Raw genomic sequence first — 17,333 nt, forward strand, 5'->3', positions numbered from 1 at the left:
CTGCGCAATCGCTATATCTGACAAATGATCAGCACACACTAAACATTTGCTTTAAATCACAATCAGCTGTGGGGCTGCCATGTACACCTGGCCAGGTTAAGACTAATCCGGAGGGTCCAAAATAAATAATATTTATTAATATTCCATTTTACATAACAATACTTAGTTTAGCACTCAGATCATTTTCAGACCACAAAAAGACTGCTTTTGATCTAGCTGCTCCATACGCAGTTACGTGTACACTCAAATATTATTGCATGTGTTTGTAAGTACACAGTACACAATACTGTCAAATTTAGTTAGTTCTTGTACTCTCAGAGTTTAGATTTATGTGCTCTATGACTGTCAAAACTTTGTACTTTTTTAGTATTCTCACAATATCAACAGTAGAGTTTAAAAAAGGTACAGTTGTCCAACAAACCAAAAAACAGGAGATGGAAAACAAAATGTGCACAACATAAAAAATAGTTGGAACTGCACAATGTCAGTGACATTTAGTACCTGAATGCCATTCAGCATGCCACTGCTTCATCACTGGACTGTGAGCTTCAGAGAGTATTTCTAGAAATCGTTGCAACACGTACAATGTGTTTGAATGCAATATTAAAAAATCCAGACAGGAGGGTTTTAAATGATACATGTAAAAAAAATTATACTATGTTTTTACCAAAAATGACCTAAATGAGACCAAAACTGCTTTTTCTTTCACACTCACATGGTTGAGTGAAAAGTTAAGTTGATGAAGATGGCCTGAAATGCTTTGCTAACCTCAAGTGAGATGTCTGAGTGCTAGTTAAAAGGAAGTATAAGAAACCTTACAAATAACATAGTATGACTTCTGCTTTCAGTGACTATTCTAGATATGCACAGCTCTTTTAGAAACACCGTAGTTTAATGTGACAAACTGACGAGTTGGAAATATGCTACAGCTATAAAATATGACTAGAGAATATCAGACTTTCTGTTTTGTTTTGCCACAAATGTAAACAAAATGTGAAAAGGATTTGATGATTTCAAGTTCATTTTATGTAAAATCTGCTTTGTATGGGTATTTTATTAGACACAAATGCAACATTACATCTGCTGATGGACTCGAAATAAGTCAGTAAGTTATATTATTGTTGGTCAGTGTTATTTTAGGTGTGCTCTTTGTGGTACAAACTTAAACTCTTTTACTAACTCTGGCATTCACTGGCAAACTTCACCAGTTGTAACTGAATCAAGAGGAAGGTGTTTGCAGTCTTTGCAATAATAAAAACAGCAAGAGTTGTAAAACTGACAGCAACTGTTTATCTTTGATGAAGTTTTATTGGTGAGCAAAACTGCCACAATACCTAGAATATAAGAACAGCAACAACATCAATGGAGTCAGATTTATGACAACACAGAGCTGCATAATGTACAACCATGGCGGATAATTTAGTAGCTGAGGTGCTGAGAACAAAAAAAAACCCACTAATAACTAAATGTACCAGTGAATGTCAAAAGAGTCACTATCTTTCTGTGTCAATCTGGTTATATAAATTCCTTTTCTCAATTAAATGTTAAAATCTAATTTAAATGTTATCTTTAATGTTTTTATTTAATTTTCCCATTTTGAGAGACTGTTGGAAAACAACTTCCTGCAGGCATTAATAAAGGTCTTCTGCTTCTGATTCCACGTCATCTCATGTGAATTGTCTGCAACTGTTAAGAAACTGTATCACATTGTTACAAGAAAAAAAAATCAACATTTTGTACCTTAGAGAAAAAAGAAAAAGAAAAAAAAAAGCCAACTTAAGATGGCCTAGATACACTTGACTAATATCAACCAGTATTTACAACAAGGTTATTATGTTGTTGGAGGTATTATAGAGAAAGTAAAATGTGGTTAATGAGTCAACAGACAGGAGCTTCCCTTAACTGTGCCGTGCAAAACCACTCATCCAATGATAGACCAGAGAGCAGCATATGTGGTTGTTTGCAAAAAAAAGGAACTGAGGACAGGACTGTTTCTGCTGTTCATCTAAGATGAGCCACCCAGCTTGTCTACTGTGTGTCTGACAGCAGCAGTGCTTTGGGCTGACAACAGACAGGAACTGGTAAGTAGTTAATACTCTTTTTAAATTGAGTTGCAATGTATGAGGTTTAAAGGCTTCGTTGCATACGCAAAGGACATCCAAGGAAGAAAGTGAAGTGGGTAGGAGTAATATATATTTGAAGTCAGGACAAGGAGGCTATTCTCTGCAATTGCCTTCACATGCTACTAGTTAAAGAATGAAACTGTTAGACAGATAAACTTGCTTTTTCAGATATTCCTCAAAAATTAGTAAGGTTTGACTTTTACTTAACCTTTTTTACCAAAGTTTTGGACAAATATTTTGGCCTAATTGGAGTAGAACACCAGAGTAACAGATTAGTTCTATAACCATTCATTCATCTATCCATCTTCTGCCACTTATACAGGACTGGATTCTAAGTGCTACAGTCTGAGCAGAGGTATCCAGACCTGCCTCTACACATCCACCTATCCAAGCTCTTCTAATGGGAGGCGTTTTCCATCCAGCAGAGAGATATAATCTGTACAGCAGGTCATGGGTCTGCCCAGAGGCCTCCTCCCAGGTTGGACATCTCAGATCACTTCCCCTGGGAGGTGTCTGAAAGGCATCCTGAACAGATGCATGAACCATCCTAACTGGATCCTTTTGATGTGAAGGGCCAGAGATTTGACCCAAAGCTCCCCCCGGATGATTGAGCTCCTCACCCTATCCTGAAGCAAGAGCCCAGACGGATTTCACAGGAAGCTCCTATCTGGTGTTTCTATTTTAGATCTCATTCTTTCTGCCATCGCCCACAGCTCTTTACCATAGGTGAGGGTCTCCTCTTCAATTAAGCCAAAAGGACTTTGTTGTGGCTAAAAATTCTCTTCATAAAGTTTATGGAGGCAGAATCAGTGAACAAACAAAGGGGGATTTAGAGAACAGCACCCATCAGAAATAAGTCAAGCAAGTTTTTTGCTGCGTAGATTTTTCTGTCTTAAGACAAGTTTAAAGCACTTAATTAGAACAGCTGTTTTAGCAGATGTTTGTTGGAACAAACCCCTTTGTATCTATGCTGAGTCACTGCGACTGAGATTACAATCCCTAGTCGTACAGTTGTGCCAACCAGGACAGCCCAACAACATCCAGGGTCTTAAGGAACTCAGGGTGAATCCCGTATCCACCCCGCCCCCAGGGCCTTGCTGCATTTAACTTTATTACCCCAACACTGCTGATGGGCAAGTCACACCAAAACTTCCTAGTGTTTGTCGGCATTACGAGGAGATCTTCAGTGATAGAGGTCTGTAACACAGCCCACACACTCAATATTCCCAGCCTCCCTTGGAATGCAAGAGAAACTCTGCTGGAGATGGAGGTGAAAGACCTCCTGGTTTGAGGCCTCTTTCAAACATCCCCAGCACATGCTCACATGAAATGAAGGTGCACTAAGCTTGACTGGCAGGTCACCTTGACACCTGATCCAACTCACCATCATGTGGTGATCAGAGAGTATATGGTGAGCAGAGCTCTGTGGTCACAGATTCAATGATAAGATCACAAAAATCAGCAAGGTGGGACATTGTGGTGCCATGTGCACGTATGCTCAAAATAGGATGTTTGTTCTGGACAAACTGTGACAAGCACAGGACTGAAACTACAGAATGCCATTCAGGTTTTATTCCATTATGGTGTATTCTGACTAGATGTCAGTTTTATCTTGTTCATTGAACTGAACCAAAACCATCTTGTTACAGTTAACTTTGTTTATTTTCCATTGTGTGAAAAGTCTTTTAAAAATAAAGCATCCATAATGATATGGGCGTCCATTAATACACAAGAGACTAAAAAACTGGAATTTTTTTTTGTGTAAATATAAGATGATACAACAGATTGGCAAAGATGTTCCTGTTCCAACTTAAGTTACATCATTAATATAAATAATAGTTTATCTGTTTTAAAAATTGATATGTTGTCTTTGTATAACTTTTAATGGCTTTGAATGATTCAGAAAAATTATTTAATTTTTTGTAAAAAACAAAAAAACTTTACAGCATCGCCACAGGGAAATACATCAAGTGATCAAAGTAATGATGATCAGTCCACAGTACACGGTGCTTGACTGACTGACTAAAATGGTCATTTACTGTAATACACACAGATAAGCATAGCATAGCACAAACATACAAGTTATGTATTTGAACAGATCAAAATATCAGCAGCTAAAAACTCAACTTAAAGAAAAACCGTGGTGCTCAGTCTTAACAGGAAATGTCAACGAGTACTGATTAAAGGTTATGTGTATACATGCAGCCTGTATAAGTCAAATAAACACTTTGACATGTGAGAGCTCAGTGCTATATTACACACACACACACACACACACACACACACACAAGCTTGTGGGCTATCCTTATTAGGACATTGTATTGACTTTCATTCACTGTCCACAGCTAAACCAAACCTGAACTTACCAGTTATTACCATTACCAGTTCATTACTAACACTAACCTAACCCCAGTCAACACATCAGCACAAAACCCTAACCAGGACCCCAGAAATAAGGTTGACCTCATAAGGATAGGCCTTTCATCCCTATAAGGGCCATAATTCAGACAATTATACCAGAAAATGTTCCAACAAGGTAACAAAAACAAGAACACACAAAAACACACAGTGTTTGTAACAACACACTACTCAAAGTCTCTTTGTTAACATTTTCGAAGAGTGATTGATGATTATGTAAACGGGATGACATTTGGAAAAAGCAGCATTTAATTTGCACTGCAAGTTATGACCAAAAGGCGCTGCTTCCATAGCAACCTCCGATTTAGACAAGTGGTCTGACAATAAAACAGCTGAATGATGAAGTATAGATCACACCGACTAAGAGTGGAAATACAAAGCCTTGCTGCTGTGCTGTCTCTGCCTTAGGTGTGCTGGCGGTTGCTCAGCATGCTCTGCTCAACTCTGCACTCAGCACGTGTAGGAGTCTTATGGTCTTTCAAAGTACTGTCCAAATGAAACACATAGCAAGGCTGATGTCCCAGTAAAAAAACAACAGGCTAAATGAGTGAGAGTATGACTGTGGGGATGGTGTTTTGTTTACATTAGCAGGAAATGTTAAGCATACCTCAGCAGCGACAGTACAACCCAGTGAACACAGCTCATCTGGCCTTTTGCCCTTATAATATCCACTTAGAAGACATATCTCAGTACAAGTGTTTCTATCAAACAGCTGAATATCCACCAAAATGGAAAAAAAGACAGAAAAGTGTTTGCAGATGACACTGGACGGACTCCAGCTGGGTAATTCCCAGAGTGCTTAGTTGTGACAAACTTAAGTCCGGAAGACAAATACTTATCTCACCTCAAATTGCTAGAAAAGTGTCTCAGAGCAATTGCTTCTACAAAGCTTTAGAGACAAAAATGCCGTGTCAGACAAGAGCTAAGGAATAGTTTTAGGTTTACCAAGAAAAACAGAAGTTTTAGGATTTAACTCCAGTTATGTCCTCATGACAACATTGTAGAAGACACAAATTAAATACATGACAGAAATAAATTTGGTTAATCATTGATTTAGTCGCATCAGATTTTAAAACATGTTTCTGAATCAACCTCTGATTGGAGGAGATATTTTGGCCATTCTATTTAACAAACAAAAGGTAAGGAAGGCTTTTTTAAATATCTAATGATTCAGTGTTTTAATAGGTGGAAAAAAGTAGTCTTATCAGAAAAGTAAGCATGCATGTTCAAGTCTTCTTTTGTGTTTATGATAAATATCAAGAATCAACACGATAGAGAATTATTTGGAGCATATTACCCACATAAAAAACTTAATGCTTGCTTTAAAAAAAAACAAAAACAAAAAACAACAATAACAAAAAACCAGATGAATGGACTGACACTGAATGACAGGATTTACCTGAGCGTGTGCATGACTAAGTAATTCTAACATGACTTAATTATCTACCACCCGCCAGCTGGCTCTTTCATCACCTAAACGTTCCCGGGGTGTGAATGCAACCAGAGAAGACCATGTAGATGTGTTATCCTTCACAAGTTTTCCAATTCCCATAACCCCCAGAAAGCCTCTATAACTGTTTGGTTCATATATCCATACAGTAAGATCTCAGCAGGTTGCTTTTATGGGCAAAGCTTGTGCAAATGCAGGACATGGAAGGCCCTTCCCTTCTTTTACCAAAGCATGCATTACTTAGAAGTACACTGATCAATGTTCCCCTTACTGCCCCTATTACAGCTGAAGCAAGAATAATTGAGGTGAAGCACAAAGAGAAGGAGCAAGGAGCCGGCTCAAATGGAATAGGCGGACATTGCTTTGCGCTAACAGAACAACGTTAGCTCAAAGCTAACGGGTAAAAAATGGAAAATCCCTTTTAAAATAAAGGTCCTCTTTTGCAATGTCTCAATAACTTCTCTGGGTTAAAATACAGACTTTCATTGAAACTTTCTTTATGTGTTCATTTTAATAGTCCCTTATGGGACCCATCTCCATCTCTGTCTGATTTTTGGTAGATATTCAGGCCTCACACGGTGAAATTAAAGCCTCTTGTCTAAACCAGCTGACATAGTCAGCTGGAGAGAATTAAGAGAATGAATACCAAGTGTGATCTTACAAGAATATTTCTGTAACTGCATTAGTGACACTGCCAAAAAGTACATAAAAAGGGGAGAAAAAAAACACTGTATCCATTTTCTCCAATATTTTTTAGTTATTTCAAACTAGCTAAAGACATCTGATTTCCAACAGTGGTTCTGGGACCTTTCCTCAGTGCACTGTACTTTGATGAATTCATTTTAGGGATTCATGAAAAAACAGATTGTGGGATGGATGATTTAATGAAACAAACTGATCAGCGAAGGGCTTTCTGTGGAAGTAAGTCAACGGCAACTCCCTCCATGCGCTCATGTTTGACGCTGAAAACAGACATATAAAAACAATTATAGTTAACCCTGCAGAGACAGAGGCATGATCTCAGTGCAGTTTGTCTGCAAGATCATATAAAAGAGTTGAATTTCATGATGGAGACTTGGAGTAAAGGCAAAAGGGAAAAAAAAATCTGTTACATTTTTATGGGGATCCAGATCGCATTTCCTTAAATCTGTGAGACAGACCTTTGGCCTTGGTATACAACTAGCTCTCAAAATGATTTGGATCAACAGCAATAAATTCTTAGAGTACCACCAACTAAAATCAATTATGTGTAAGAAGTATACCCCTGTACAGTTAGACTTGCAGCTTCCTGTCAGAATAGCAGAATTCCTGAATCATAATACTCCAAAATTATTATCAAAAATATATAGATTACTTGCAAAGCTAGAAGACAGGATATCTCTCCCAACTTCAAAATGGGAAGATGATTTATCTAATAACTTTGATCAGAAAAGATGGTCACAAATATGTTTAAACACGTTTAAAATGACTCAGAATTCAAATATACAACTAATACAGTTTAAAATTCTCCATAGAACTCATTATACAGGACACAGGATGTTCAGGATGGGCCTTTCACCATCAGATATCTGCCCACACTGCTCTGAGAACACCTCTGATAGCTACATCCATGCGCTGTGGTCCTGCACACCTGTCCAAAGGTTCTGGATTAAGGTGTGTGAAGATCTCTCAAAATGGTTTAAAACTAGTTTTCCTGCAAACCCCACACTTTGCCTACTGGGCGACCTGGGTGACACCAACATAGGAATACACTCCATAAACTTGGTCCTCGCAGTCTTATGCATCGCAAAGAAAACTATTCTTGTGAACTGGAAAGATAAGAATAATTTGTCTATCCAGCAGTTTAGAAATCTCCTGTTAGATCACATCAGCATTGAGACAATGTCTGCCTCCTCCAGGAACCAGTCAGATGACTTTCATTCCCTCTGGTCCCCTGTGACTGGCTACATCACTTAATGTAGTTGGAGGATTGCGGCTTCGCTGGGATGGGGGCGGATGTGGGTGGGGGGTCCCTGGTGGCTTCAGGTCTCCGGTTGTCTCCTGGGTGGGGATCTAGGCTGCTCCGCTGCTGGGTCGGCTGGGGGTTCCGGTCTGGGCGGGCGGCATTGGGTGGGCCCCGGGGTGGGGCTGCCTCGTGGCGGTGGGGGGTGGCTGCCGGGGTGCCTGGGTCAGTGTCTGTCGGCCCCTGGCCGGGTGGCCGGTCGGGCCCGGGGTGGGCCGGGTGGGGGCCCCGGGCTTTGGGGCGTCGGGTCTCCCCCCGCTCCTGGGGGTGGGGGGTCTGCCGCTGCTGGGGGGGGCTGGGCCCATCCGGATGTGCCGTGCCGGGGGTTGGTCCGTGCCCTGGTGCTTGGTCGCAGCCCCGGAACCTGGGTGGGGGTGTGTTTGTGTGTGGGTGTGTGTGTGTGTGTGTCTGTGGGTATGCTGGTGTGTGGGTGGGTGTAGAGGGACGTGTGTGCCGTATGTGTGTGTGGGTGTGTATGAAGGTCTGGGTGTGTGCGTGTATGTGTGTGTGTGAGTAGTGTGCGGGTGTGTGTGTGGAGGTCTATGTGGGATGTGGGTGTGTGTGAAGGTATGTATATATGAGTGTGTGCACGTGGAGGTCGAGGTGTGTGTGGAGGAGTGAAGGAGTGGGTGGAGGCGTGAGTATGTATGGAGGTGCTTGTGTGTATATGCAGGTATGTATGTGAGTGTGTGTGTAGTGGTGTATGTGTATGGAGGGGTATGAGAGTGTGTGTGTATGTGGGCACCGGTGTGTGTGTTTATAGGTATGTGCGTGACGTGTGTGTGTGGAGGTATGTGCACGTATTGAGGTGTTGGTATATAGAGGTGTGTGAGAGTGTGTGTGAGTGGCTGGGGAGAAAAAAAAAAAAAAAAAAAAAAAAAAAAAAAAAAAAGGAGTGTGTGCGTTTGCAGGGGGTTAGGACGTGTCCTCTGGGGGGCGCCCTGGCTGGGTGTTGGGGGCGGGGGCCTGGGGTTCCCTTCCTTCGCCTCGCCCCCCTCCCACTCAGAAAGAGGAAAGTGGCCCCTTGGGCTGGTGGCTGGCCCCTGGGGGGGTTCGTGGCGTGCCTGGGTTGGGGTGCCTGCTCTGGGCCTGTGACGCCCTTCGGGGCCGGCGGGGGACGGGGGCGCCCTAAGCCACTGGCGGGTCGTCTTCCAGGGGGGAGGCTTACCCCCCTCTGGACCTACATCTCCTGACCCCTCCCCTCCCCACTCTTCACTACATACACAGGTAGGGCCGTGGGAGGTGTGCTTGTTGCGCTGGGCGGGGCAGGGGGGTCATCATAGTGGCCCCGTTGCTTCGCCGAGCGGCAGCATGCCTCCCAGCTTTTAATTCCACTTAGTCACTGAGCACAAATAACATTTGCAACATACAAACACGTTTTGGGGGGTGGAACATGCGAGGTCAGGTGGGTGGGACTGCTCAGGTGGCCCCACCCCCTCCTCAATGCAGTTACTGCCCCCCAATTTTAACCCTCTTTTTTTAATTGCAAACAGCACATAATATATTCCCTCACTAGTGGGGGAGGGAGGGGCGATGGGGTCTTCAAGCGCCCCTGTCTCCATGGATGGCCCGGGGGCGGGGCGGGCCGGGTGGCCTGTCGCGTTGGCCCGGGGCGTGGGCGGGCTGTCCCGGGGAGTTTGGCTGCTGGCCCTGGGGGGAAGGTGCTGTTTTGGGGGTGGGGAGTGGGGGACTGGGGCGGGGTGGGGGGGGTGGGGGCCTGGCTCGTGTCTCCTCGCCTCCTGGCTGGGGCTGTCCCCCCGCGGCGTGGGGTGGCGGGAGGATGGTGGTGGGGGGATGGTGTTTGTGTGTGGGAGGGTGGGGTGTGTGGAGGTGGATGTGTGGTGTGTGGGAGGGGGGGTGGTGTGGGTGTGGGAGGATGAATGGTGGAGGGATGATGTATGTGGGGGAGGATGGGGTATGTGTGGGAGAATGTATGGTGCAGGGATGGGGAGTGTGTGGGAGGATGGATGGTGGAAGAATGGTGTGTGTGCAGGAGGATGGATGGTGTATGGGAGGGAGGATGGTGTGTGTGTGGGGGAGTGGTGTATGTTTGGGAGAGTGGGTGATGGAGGGGTGGTGTGTGTGTGTGTGGGAGGATGGGGTACGTGAAGGTGGATGTTTGGTGTAGGAGAGGGAGGACGGTGTATGTGTAGGAGAATGATGTATGTGTGGGAGGATGGGTAGTGGAAGGATGGTGTGTGTGTGTGTGTGTGGGAGGTGTGAAGGTGGAGGATGGTGTATGTGTGGGAGGATGAGTGGTGGAGGGATGATGTGTGTGTGGGAGGTTGGGGTAGGTGTGGGAGAGTGTATGGTGGAAGGATGGTGAGTGTGTGGGAGGATGGATGGTGGAAGGATGGTGTGTGTGTGGAAGGATGGATGGTGGAAGGATGGTGTGTGTGTGTGGGAGGATGAATGGAGGAGTGGAAGGAGAGTGTGTGTGTTTGTGTGTGTTGGTCTGGGGGGGGGGGGGCAGGACTGGTTCTCGGGGTGTGCGGCTGGGCGCTGGGGTGTGGGGCTGGCCTCTGGCGGTGGCCGTCTGGGCGGGCCGGGTCCCCCCGGGTGGCGTGCTGGCCCTTGGCCTGTGGGGGTGGGGGGTGTCCCTGCGCTCCTGGGCCCGGGCCCTCTGCCCCGTCTGTCCCGGGCGGCCGGTGCCCGGGGGGGTCGGGGACTGCTGGCCTCGGCCTGCCGGGGCCGGTGCCCTGTGTCCGCGGGGCGGCTCCTGCTGGGGTCTCCTGCTGCTGCCTTCCTGGGCGGGCGAGTGGTCGTCTCTGTGGACCGGTCGGGATCTGTAGCCTACGGGGGGGCTGGTGGCCTGGGTCTCGGGACCGCTGGCCTGACTCTGGCCTCTGTTCAAGTGAGGTGGCATCTGCATGATCACTCTGCATGGTCACTCCTTCCTGAACGTCTCCACACAGTCTTTGCGTCGCCGTGTGGCCGAGTTCTCCAGCATATCCACACAGGTTTCTCTGCGCGTGTTCTTGAATACAGCAGTTTCACTTATATCTATTATCATATTTTTTTTTCTTTTTTTTTTTATTATTTCTGTTCTTATTATTATTATTATTACTCTTACTCTTATTATTATTACTACTACTATTATTATTATTACTATTATTGTGATTATTATTATTGTTACTATTATCAACTAGTTGTGTAATGACCTACTGGCCAGGATGATCTTAGCTATATATGTTGCAAGTAGTATGGATTACATGGTTTTCTGTATAATGTTTTAAGTCCCCACCCGCACTCCCCACACCCTTTCTGTCCCTCTCTCTCTCTCTCTCTCTGTCCCCTCCGGTCGAGTCCAGCATTAAGAGTCTGATTTAATAAAGTTTTTCATGTCATCAAGAGGGACTTTATACATGTAGTATAAATCCCTGCTTGATAGAGTAAAATTGCCCAGCACCAGACAGCAGCCAGACAATCATTCTGTTTGCAACGATGCTGGACAAGACAGGTTAAAAAAAAAAAAAAAAAAAAAAAATGATTTGGACTGTAATCTCACCAAAAACTCTACAGCAGAGGTAGACCTTCTGTCCATGCCTAGTTAAATCATTATGCTACCATAGCAGATAATGTTCACATGTTTACAGCAGGGACAAACACAAGCACTAATGTGGTTTCAACTATTTAATAAAAGATAGTGCTCAACTCATTAGCAGGAGTGGTTAGAAGGGACAGTCTGTCCAAGTGAGGTCCATACAACAAACTTGACAGCTGCACACACATGATCGGACACAAAGAGAGATGGGCCTTTCTTTCATGGAGGTATCAGTCTGTAGTCTGCACTGTCTCAACCCCCCTGGAGACAGTGATTGTCTCCAGGGGACAGATAACAACTCCTGGAACACCAGAGACTCACTGAAGAGCTGAATGGTTTAGGTTAAAGCTGAGATCAAAGTTGTCTGCTTATAAATGTTGTGTAGACATCCTTAAACTCTTTAGACAGTAGATATGACTCCAAATACAAAGTGTGAGCTGCACATGAAATGCATGCTGTCTGACACACTTCAAAGCCACACTGTAAATGAATTAGTCATGATGAGTATGTTACAGAGGTTTAGTGTTATTAAAATAGGGGGTTCAAATCATCCCTGGAAACTTAAAAAAATAAAGTGTCATAGTGCTGAAATCAATTTTTATAGTACTCATAAATGTGTTATTCTCCAAAGCAATAGTCTGGTGAACATAGTGTAGGACAGTTTCAACAGCAATAAACATATTTTATAGGTGAAAAATGCTTTGATGCTAAAAACATAAGGAAATTTGTTTTGCAATCATAAAAAGGTAGAAAAAAGAAGCTTTTATCACAATGTTTAATTATGTGCCTCACATTTACTATTTCTTGCAGTTACCTACAACAGCTGCGTTCACATGGAGCACTTTTGATCTAACATCCAATCAGAATAAAAACGTGTCATGTAAACACCTCAGCTGGTCCGATCGGCCTCGATCGGAAAGAATTTTCAATCCAATCAAGATGGATGGTTTAAACTTTTTATAATCAGATTAGTAGGAGAAAATAACCGTGTATATACTCATTCAGGATCGTTGCTGTGGTGGACAGTGTTTCTGTGCATGCTTTAACCACGTGGTGGTGAGGTGATGTACTGCAGAACCATTGAGCGTTTGGCACACTGTTATTAATTATTATGGTGATGACTCACTTGATAAATCATGCAGTCATGGATGAATGGGCATACCCTGGCCCTTGCCATGATTCTTGATGGTATGTCTGAATTAAGCTGTGAGGAATGTCAACATTATCATGACCAGAGTCTGAATAGATGAACATTATCACTTTCACAGACTGAAGAAGCCATCAGTGTTAAGTATCACATGTCTGAAAAGACCTTAAAGTTTCAGTTGGGAAAAAGATAGACATCTATAGTAAAGCAAATAAGTGTCAACATTGTATGTTATTACTTTTCCTGCCAGAAGGGGGAGAGAAATGTTATGCATATAAGCTTTAAACAAATTGTCTTTCAACAGGGGTTTCCTCATATTTTCATCAGATAGAATTCATTCATCTAGCAAAAGTCTGAGCAATGTGGCACATTTCTGTTAAACACTTCACAGGAAGCAAAAGGTTTTTGGAAATTTTATGGCAAAAGATGTAACCAAAAAGCCTTCAATGTTCTCAGAGTCTCAATCACTCATAGTACAACATCAGGCCAGGCCTTTCCCAAGGGATATAAACTTCTAGCCTGAGAACTGTGGGCCATGAGCCTTACTTCCTGTATGGTAGCTAAAAATAGCAAGTCCACCAACACTAAGAACTCAAGGCTTCTGGCTAGATAGCAGCTTTGTTGTGTTGTTTTTCAGTAAATCAGAATCAGTGCTGATTCTGTCCATCTGCTTTTACTTCCAGAGACCTGCATGAGCAAATGCACACACAGCCAACGAATGTACATGTGAATGCATAAACATACAAGACAGGCATGTGCGCACACATACACACACATCAATAACGCTGACAAAGGCAGGCCTGTTTGAAGTCCAGTAGGCAGAGATATTGTGGCCGTCACCAAAGAAACACAACACAACACATTCAGCAGTGTCTTTCACACAGTCCGCTGTATAAACACACAGCAGTTAGTGTTATGATGTCTGTGCACGAGAGGAAGACGAGAGTAGATTCTGCACCTCTTACCTCTAAACTTCTTTGGGGGGTTGTTGAGGTCTCCAGCATCAGGCTGGACAACACAGCGGTCATCCACCAAGCTGTAAAAATGGACACATTAACATATCATTAATTGCATAATATAATATGCTGAAACTGAGCTTTGCTTCAGGGATATCTGGTGGGTTTTGTTTTTAGATTTATTTTTAAGTACAAAATAATAATCAGCTCAGATGGATGGATAGAATTCCCCTTTTCACAGAGACATCTGGTGCTCTAGTGCAGTCAAAGTTGAAGATTGTTTAGATATTAGAACACTGAACTGGGTATTTTTTACTATTGAAGTGCAACAGTGTGTTTGCTGCTGATTACATTCCCCCTGATGCAAATTCAACAAATGCACAAAGCAATCATATGGCAAAATGATTAAAAATTTTATGTAATCTGAACTGCTATATCCAATTCCCACCAGCTTGTTAACATCCCTGACAGAGGAGAAATTATCGGGACATTCATGTGAACTACAAATCAAGACTTGGTCATGACAGCAACTATGTGAAGTCTAACTGTGGGGATCGGTAAGGGAACATATCTTGGTCCTCATGATAGTTTTCTAACTATAACCAAATCCTGTTATTGTCCTAACCCAACCAGAAAGTTAAAAATGTTTTAGTAAATTTATGTCTTATTGTCTGAACATAACCCAGAGCTAATATATGAATAATGAAACTTTTGCACTAACCCCACAGCCCCTTCCTCTGTCCTTATGAAGATTTTGTGGCTTGTTAAATGTTCGTATGAGCCATATTTCCCTCCTCCTCCCTGTAGGTGGCAGTTCTTAGGTTGTTGTTATGGGTCATATTTATGGGGTTGAACACATATTTTGACCTTTTGATAGGAGGAATTTTTGTCATTGTGCTAGCAACTTGAGAGACCATGGCTGATTTTATTTTATGGAATTTTGTGTTGTGAAATGAGGAACTGAGTCTGTGATAAAACTGAATCTCTAAAATGCAGTCAGCTACAAGTTTGTCGTAGCAAAACTGAAAATATTGATTGCCGAGTTGAAATAATTAATATCTACTTAGTTAATCTTTCTATAACAATTATCAAATCTAAAATTCTGAGGCTACAGAATATATTTGCTCCTTTTCTCACTCCTCTATGATCAACCTGCATCTTGGAGCTTTGAAATGAACACAAATTGCATCCATCCATCCATCCATCCATACTTATTCCACAGTGAGGTTGTGGAGGTGCTGAAACCTATTCCAGCTACCACTACACAATAGACAGGGTACACTCGGGACACATCATCAGTATATATAAACATAATGGTCCAAATTTATACAGATATACTGAGACAATAAGCTGGTTTAGGAGTGTTTTAAAAATCCTCAAAACAAAGTATTACTATTAAAAGCTTGTGGGTTATTAAAACTCTACTGATATCACCTACCTTCACAGAGAATAGTGTGTGTTTTTTTTTTTATCTTGCTCCTTACCCAATACAAGAAAATATGTTGGATTATACGACCAATGGGCAGAGGGGAATTTTTTATTACAAATATGTCCTTCACTGGCCTGTAATAACACTTGTCTGGACAAAGGCCAAATCCCACATCCATTTCAGTCCTTTTCCAGCAGAATGTCTACGGTTGTCCAAACAGACCTATCTGCTCCTTCAGCTTTTACACCTCAATGAATGAGACTGTTATACTTGGACATGATGACAGGTGTTCATCTTCATGTATGAATGATGTAAACTGAGCAACCTTTCAGATGGGTTAGCTTTTAACAAATGTTACACCTTTAGACAAAAAAAGCAGGTTCTGTTGAGGGCTCATTTTTAACTTTTGGTTTCTTTTATTTAAATTTTTTTAAAACTCATTTGATTGGTTAAGATGCTCACATAGTTGCTCTCTTCACATGTTGTCCTCCTCTGAGGCAGATAATCTGAAGAATGTTGCTGAGTTGGTGTTTGTGGAAGTAGATGGCATCTGGCCAAAACTCTAACGACAACTTTTTGTAAATGAATGCGCTTTAGTATGTGAGTGTGTGGATTATATGTCAATGTGGGAAGTGCATGAACTTAAGAAAGGCCAGAGTGTCTCTATAATGACTCAGTCTTTGCTGTGGCTTATTCCATTTTTATGAGCTAGGGGGGCGAGAGATCCAGGACTCTGAGCTGGTAGCCCTGATACCATTACTAATGCTGAACACAACACAATACACTTGACCTTCTTATGAGACCGTAGTTTAAGCCAGCTAAAGATGAAAGCAAACATTTTTTTCCTAAAGGGCTTGTTCACCTTTAAAGCAAAAGAGGAAAATTATTGCATTTGGATATTTTGATATTTTAGTGACCTCTTTATGTTTATTTGCCAAATCCGTGTGATTTAATGAATTTATGTACATCCATCCAATCACTTTTTTAAGTTGTAGTTTCTGTTTTTCTACATGAATTATTGCACTTTCTAAAACATATTTTTATGCTGTCATGCAGCTAAGTTGTTCTTTTCATGGTGTTCTTATTTTACTTTTAGTTTACCTTCAGTTAGTGAATTTGCATGGAAAATGTGTATTAACAGGAAGTTCTGTAATGTATATATGATTTCTAGTCATGGCTAAGGGTTTGGAATTCAAGAACATTATAATATATGCAAAACAACTAAGAGTAAAAATAATGACAATACCATAATCAAAGCACCATTATATGCTAAGTACAATAACAAAAAATAAATACTGATGAAAAAATGGACTGAAATTCTAACCTAATTTGTGATATGCAAGCCACGGTATCATTATATGCAGTGTAAATTAGTCTTCACACATTTTTATTTATTTAAGCTGCTACCTTAGCTGCTAAGGAATGAAAGTTTGTAAGTTAAATATACCATTTGGTACATTTGATTTTTTCCTTTATGTTATTTTAATTGTTGTGATTAGTAATGTTGTGTTTTACAGTTTGCAGCAATCATACTTGGTTGTTCTGCATAGCTGTAGTTTGTTTTTGTTTTTTTATGTGTGAAGTAGAAGTAATGGAGGAAACAATTCAATACTGCTGTGGGTGTGTGGGTGAATAAGTGGCTTTAAAACTTATCACTCACTCCTGCTGCCACATACAGTATTAACTGTGGATTTATCTCACCAACATTTCCTTTTCTCTTAGCATTATCAGATTTAAGTGCCTCCTCATAGGCCTAAATCACAGCTTTTTCCTGAAGAATAAACAGCAAAATTGCAGTTATTTATCAATCTTTCGTGCTTAATTCCACTCTGTGACTGACGAGGAGAAGACTGATGGCCATGTCACATGCAAACAAACATTCATGATGTGTGTCACAAGCAAAGGATTAAAAGTGCATTAGAGCAGAGAAAACTGTTACAAGCAGACACTGATGCAAATGTGTGGCCAGCAGTGAGTAAGACATACCCCAGAGTGCTGATGAAACCATTGGTGGATCCCTCTGCATACAGGGAGCAGACATCCCCAATGTGTAAGAAGCTGGACATCTTATCCGACATGTTTGACGCCAACTAGGGAGTACCTGCAGAGAAGGAAAACATTTCTAAAATTAGATAAAGAGTATTAACTATGTCAAAATGTTTTAGATAACAAAACTCTAAACTCATTTTTGTAATTATGACATTCAGTCAGGTTCTGTTCTGCTAGGCCTGAACATTCATTTGCAGTTCACAGGTAAAAGATGC

The 17,333-nt window shown here is 42.0% G+C and overlaps 1 protein-coding gene across 4 annotated transcripts in view; it reads right to left on the reverse strand.

Moving 5' to 3' along the window:
* Positions 1 to 17,333, reverse strand: part of LOC121637502 (inositol 1,4,5-trisphosphate receptor type 1) — an 80,237-nt gene that overhangs the window by 62,094 nt on the left and 810 nt on the right. For all 4 annotated transcript variants that reach the window (XM_041981702.1, XM_041981701.1, XM_041981700.1 and 1 more), the window contains exons 2-3: positions 17,056 to 17,170; positions 13,650 to 13,720 (exon numbers count right to left, since the gene is read on the reverse strand). In XM_041981702.1, the coding sequence (XP_041837636.1) occupies positions 13,650 to 13,720; positions 17,056 to 17,147 (163 nt within the window). In that variant the 5' untranslated portion in view covers positions 17,148 to 17,170. The remainder of the gene's footprint in view (positions 1 to 13,649; positions 13,721 to 17,055; positions 17,171 to 17,333) is intronic.

Source organism: Melanotaenia boesemani, chromosome 3 (assembly GCF_017639745.1).
Source record: "Melanotaenia boesemani isolate fMelBoe1 chromosome 3, fMelBoe1.pri, whole genome shotgun sequence".
Lineage (NCBI taxonomy): Eukaryota > Metazoa > Chordata > Actinopteri > Atheriniformes > Melanotaeniidae > Melanotaenia > Melanotaenia boesemani.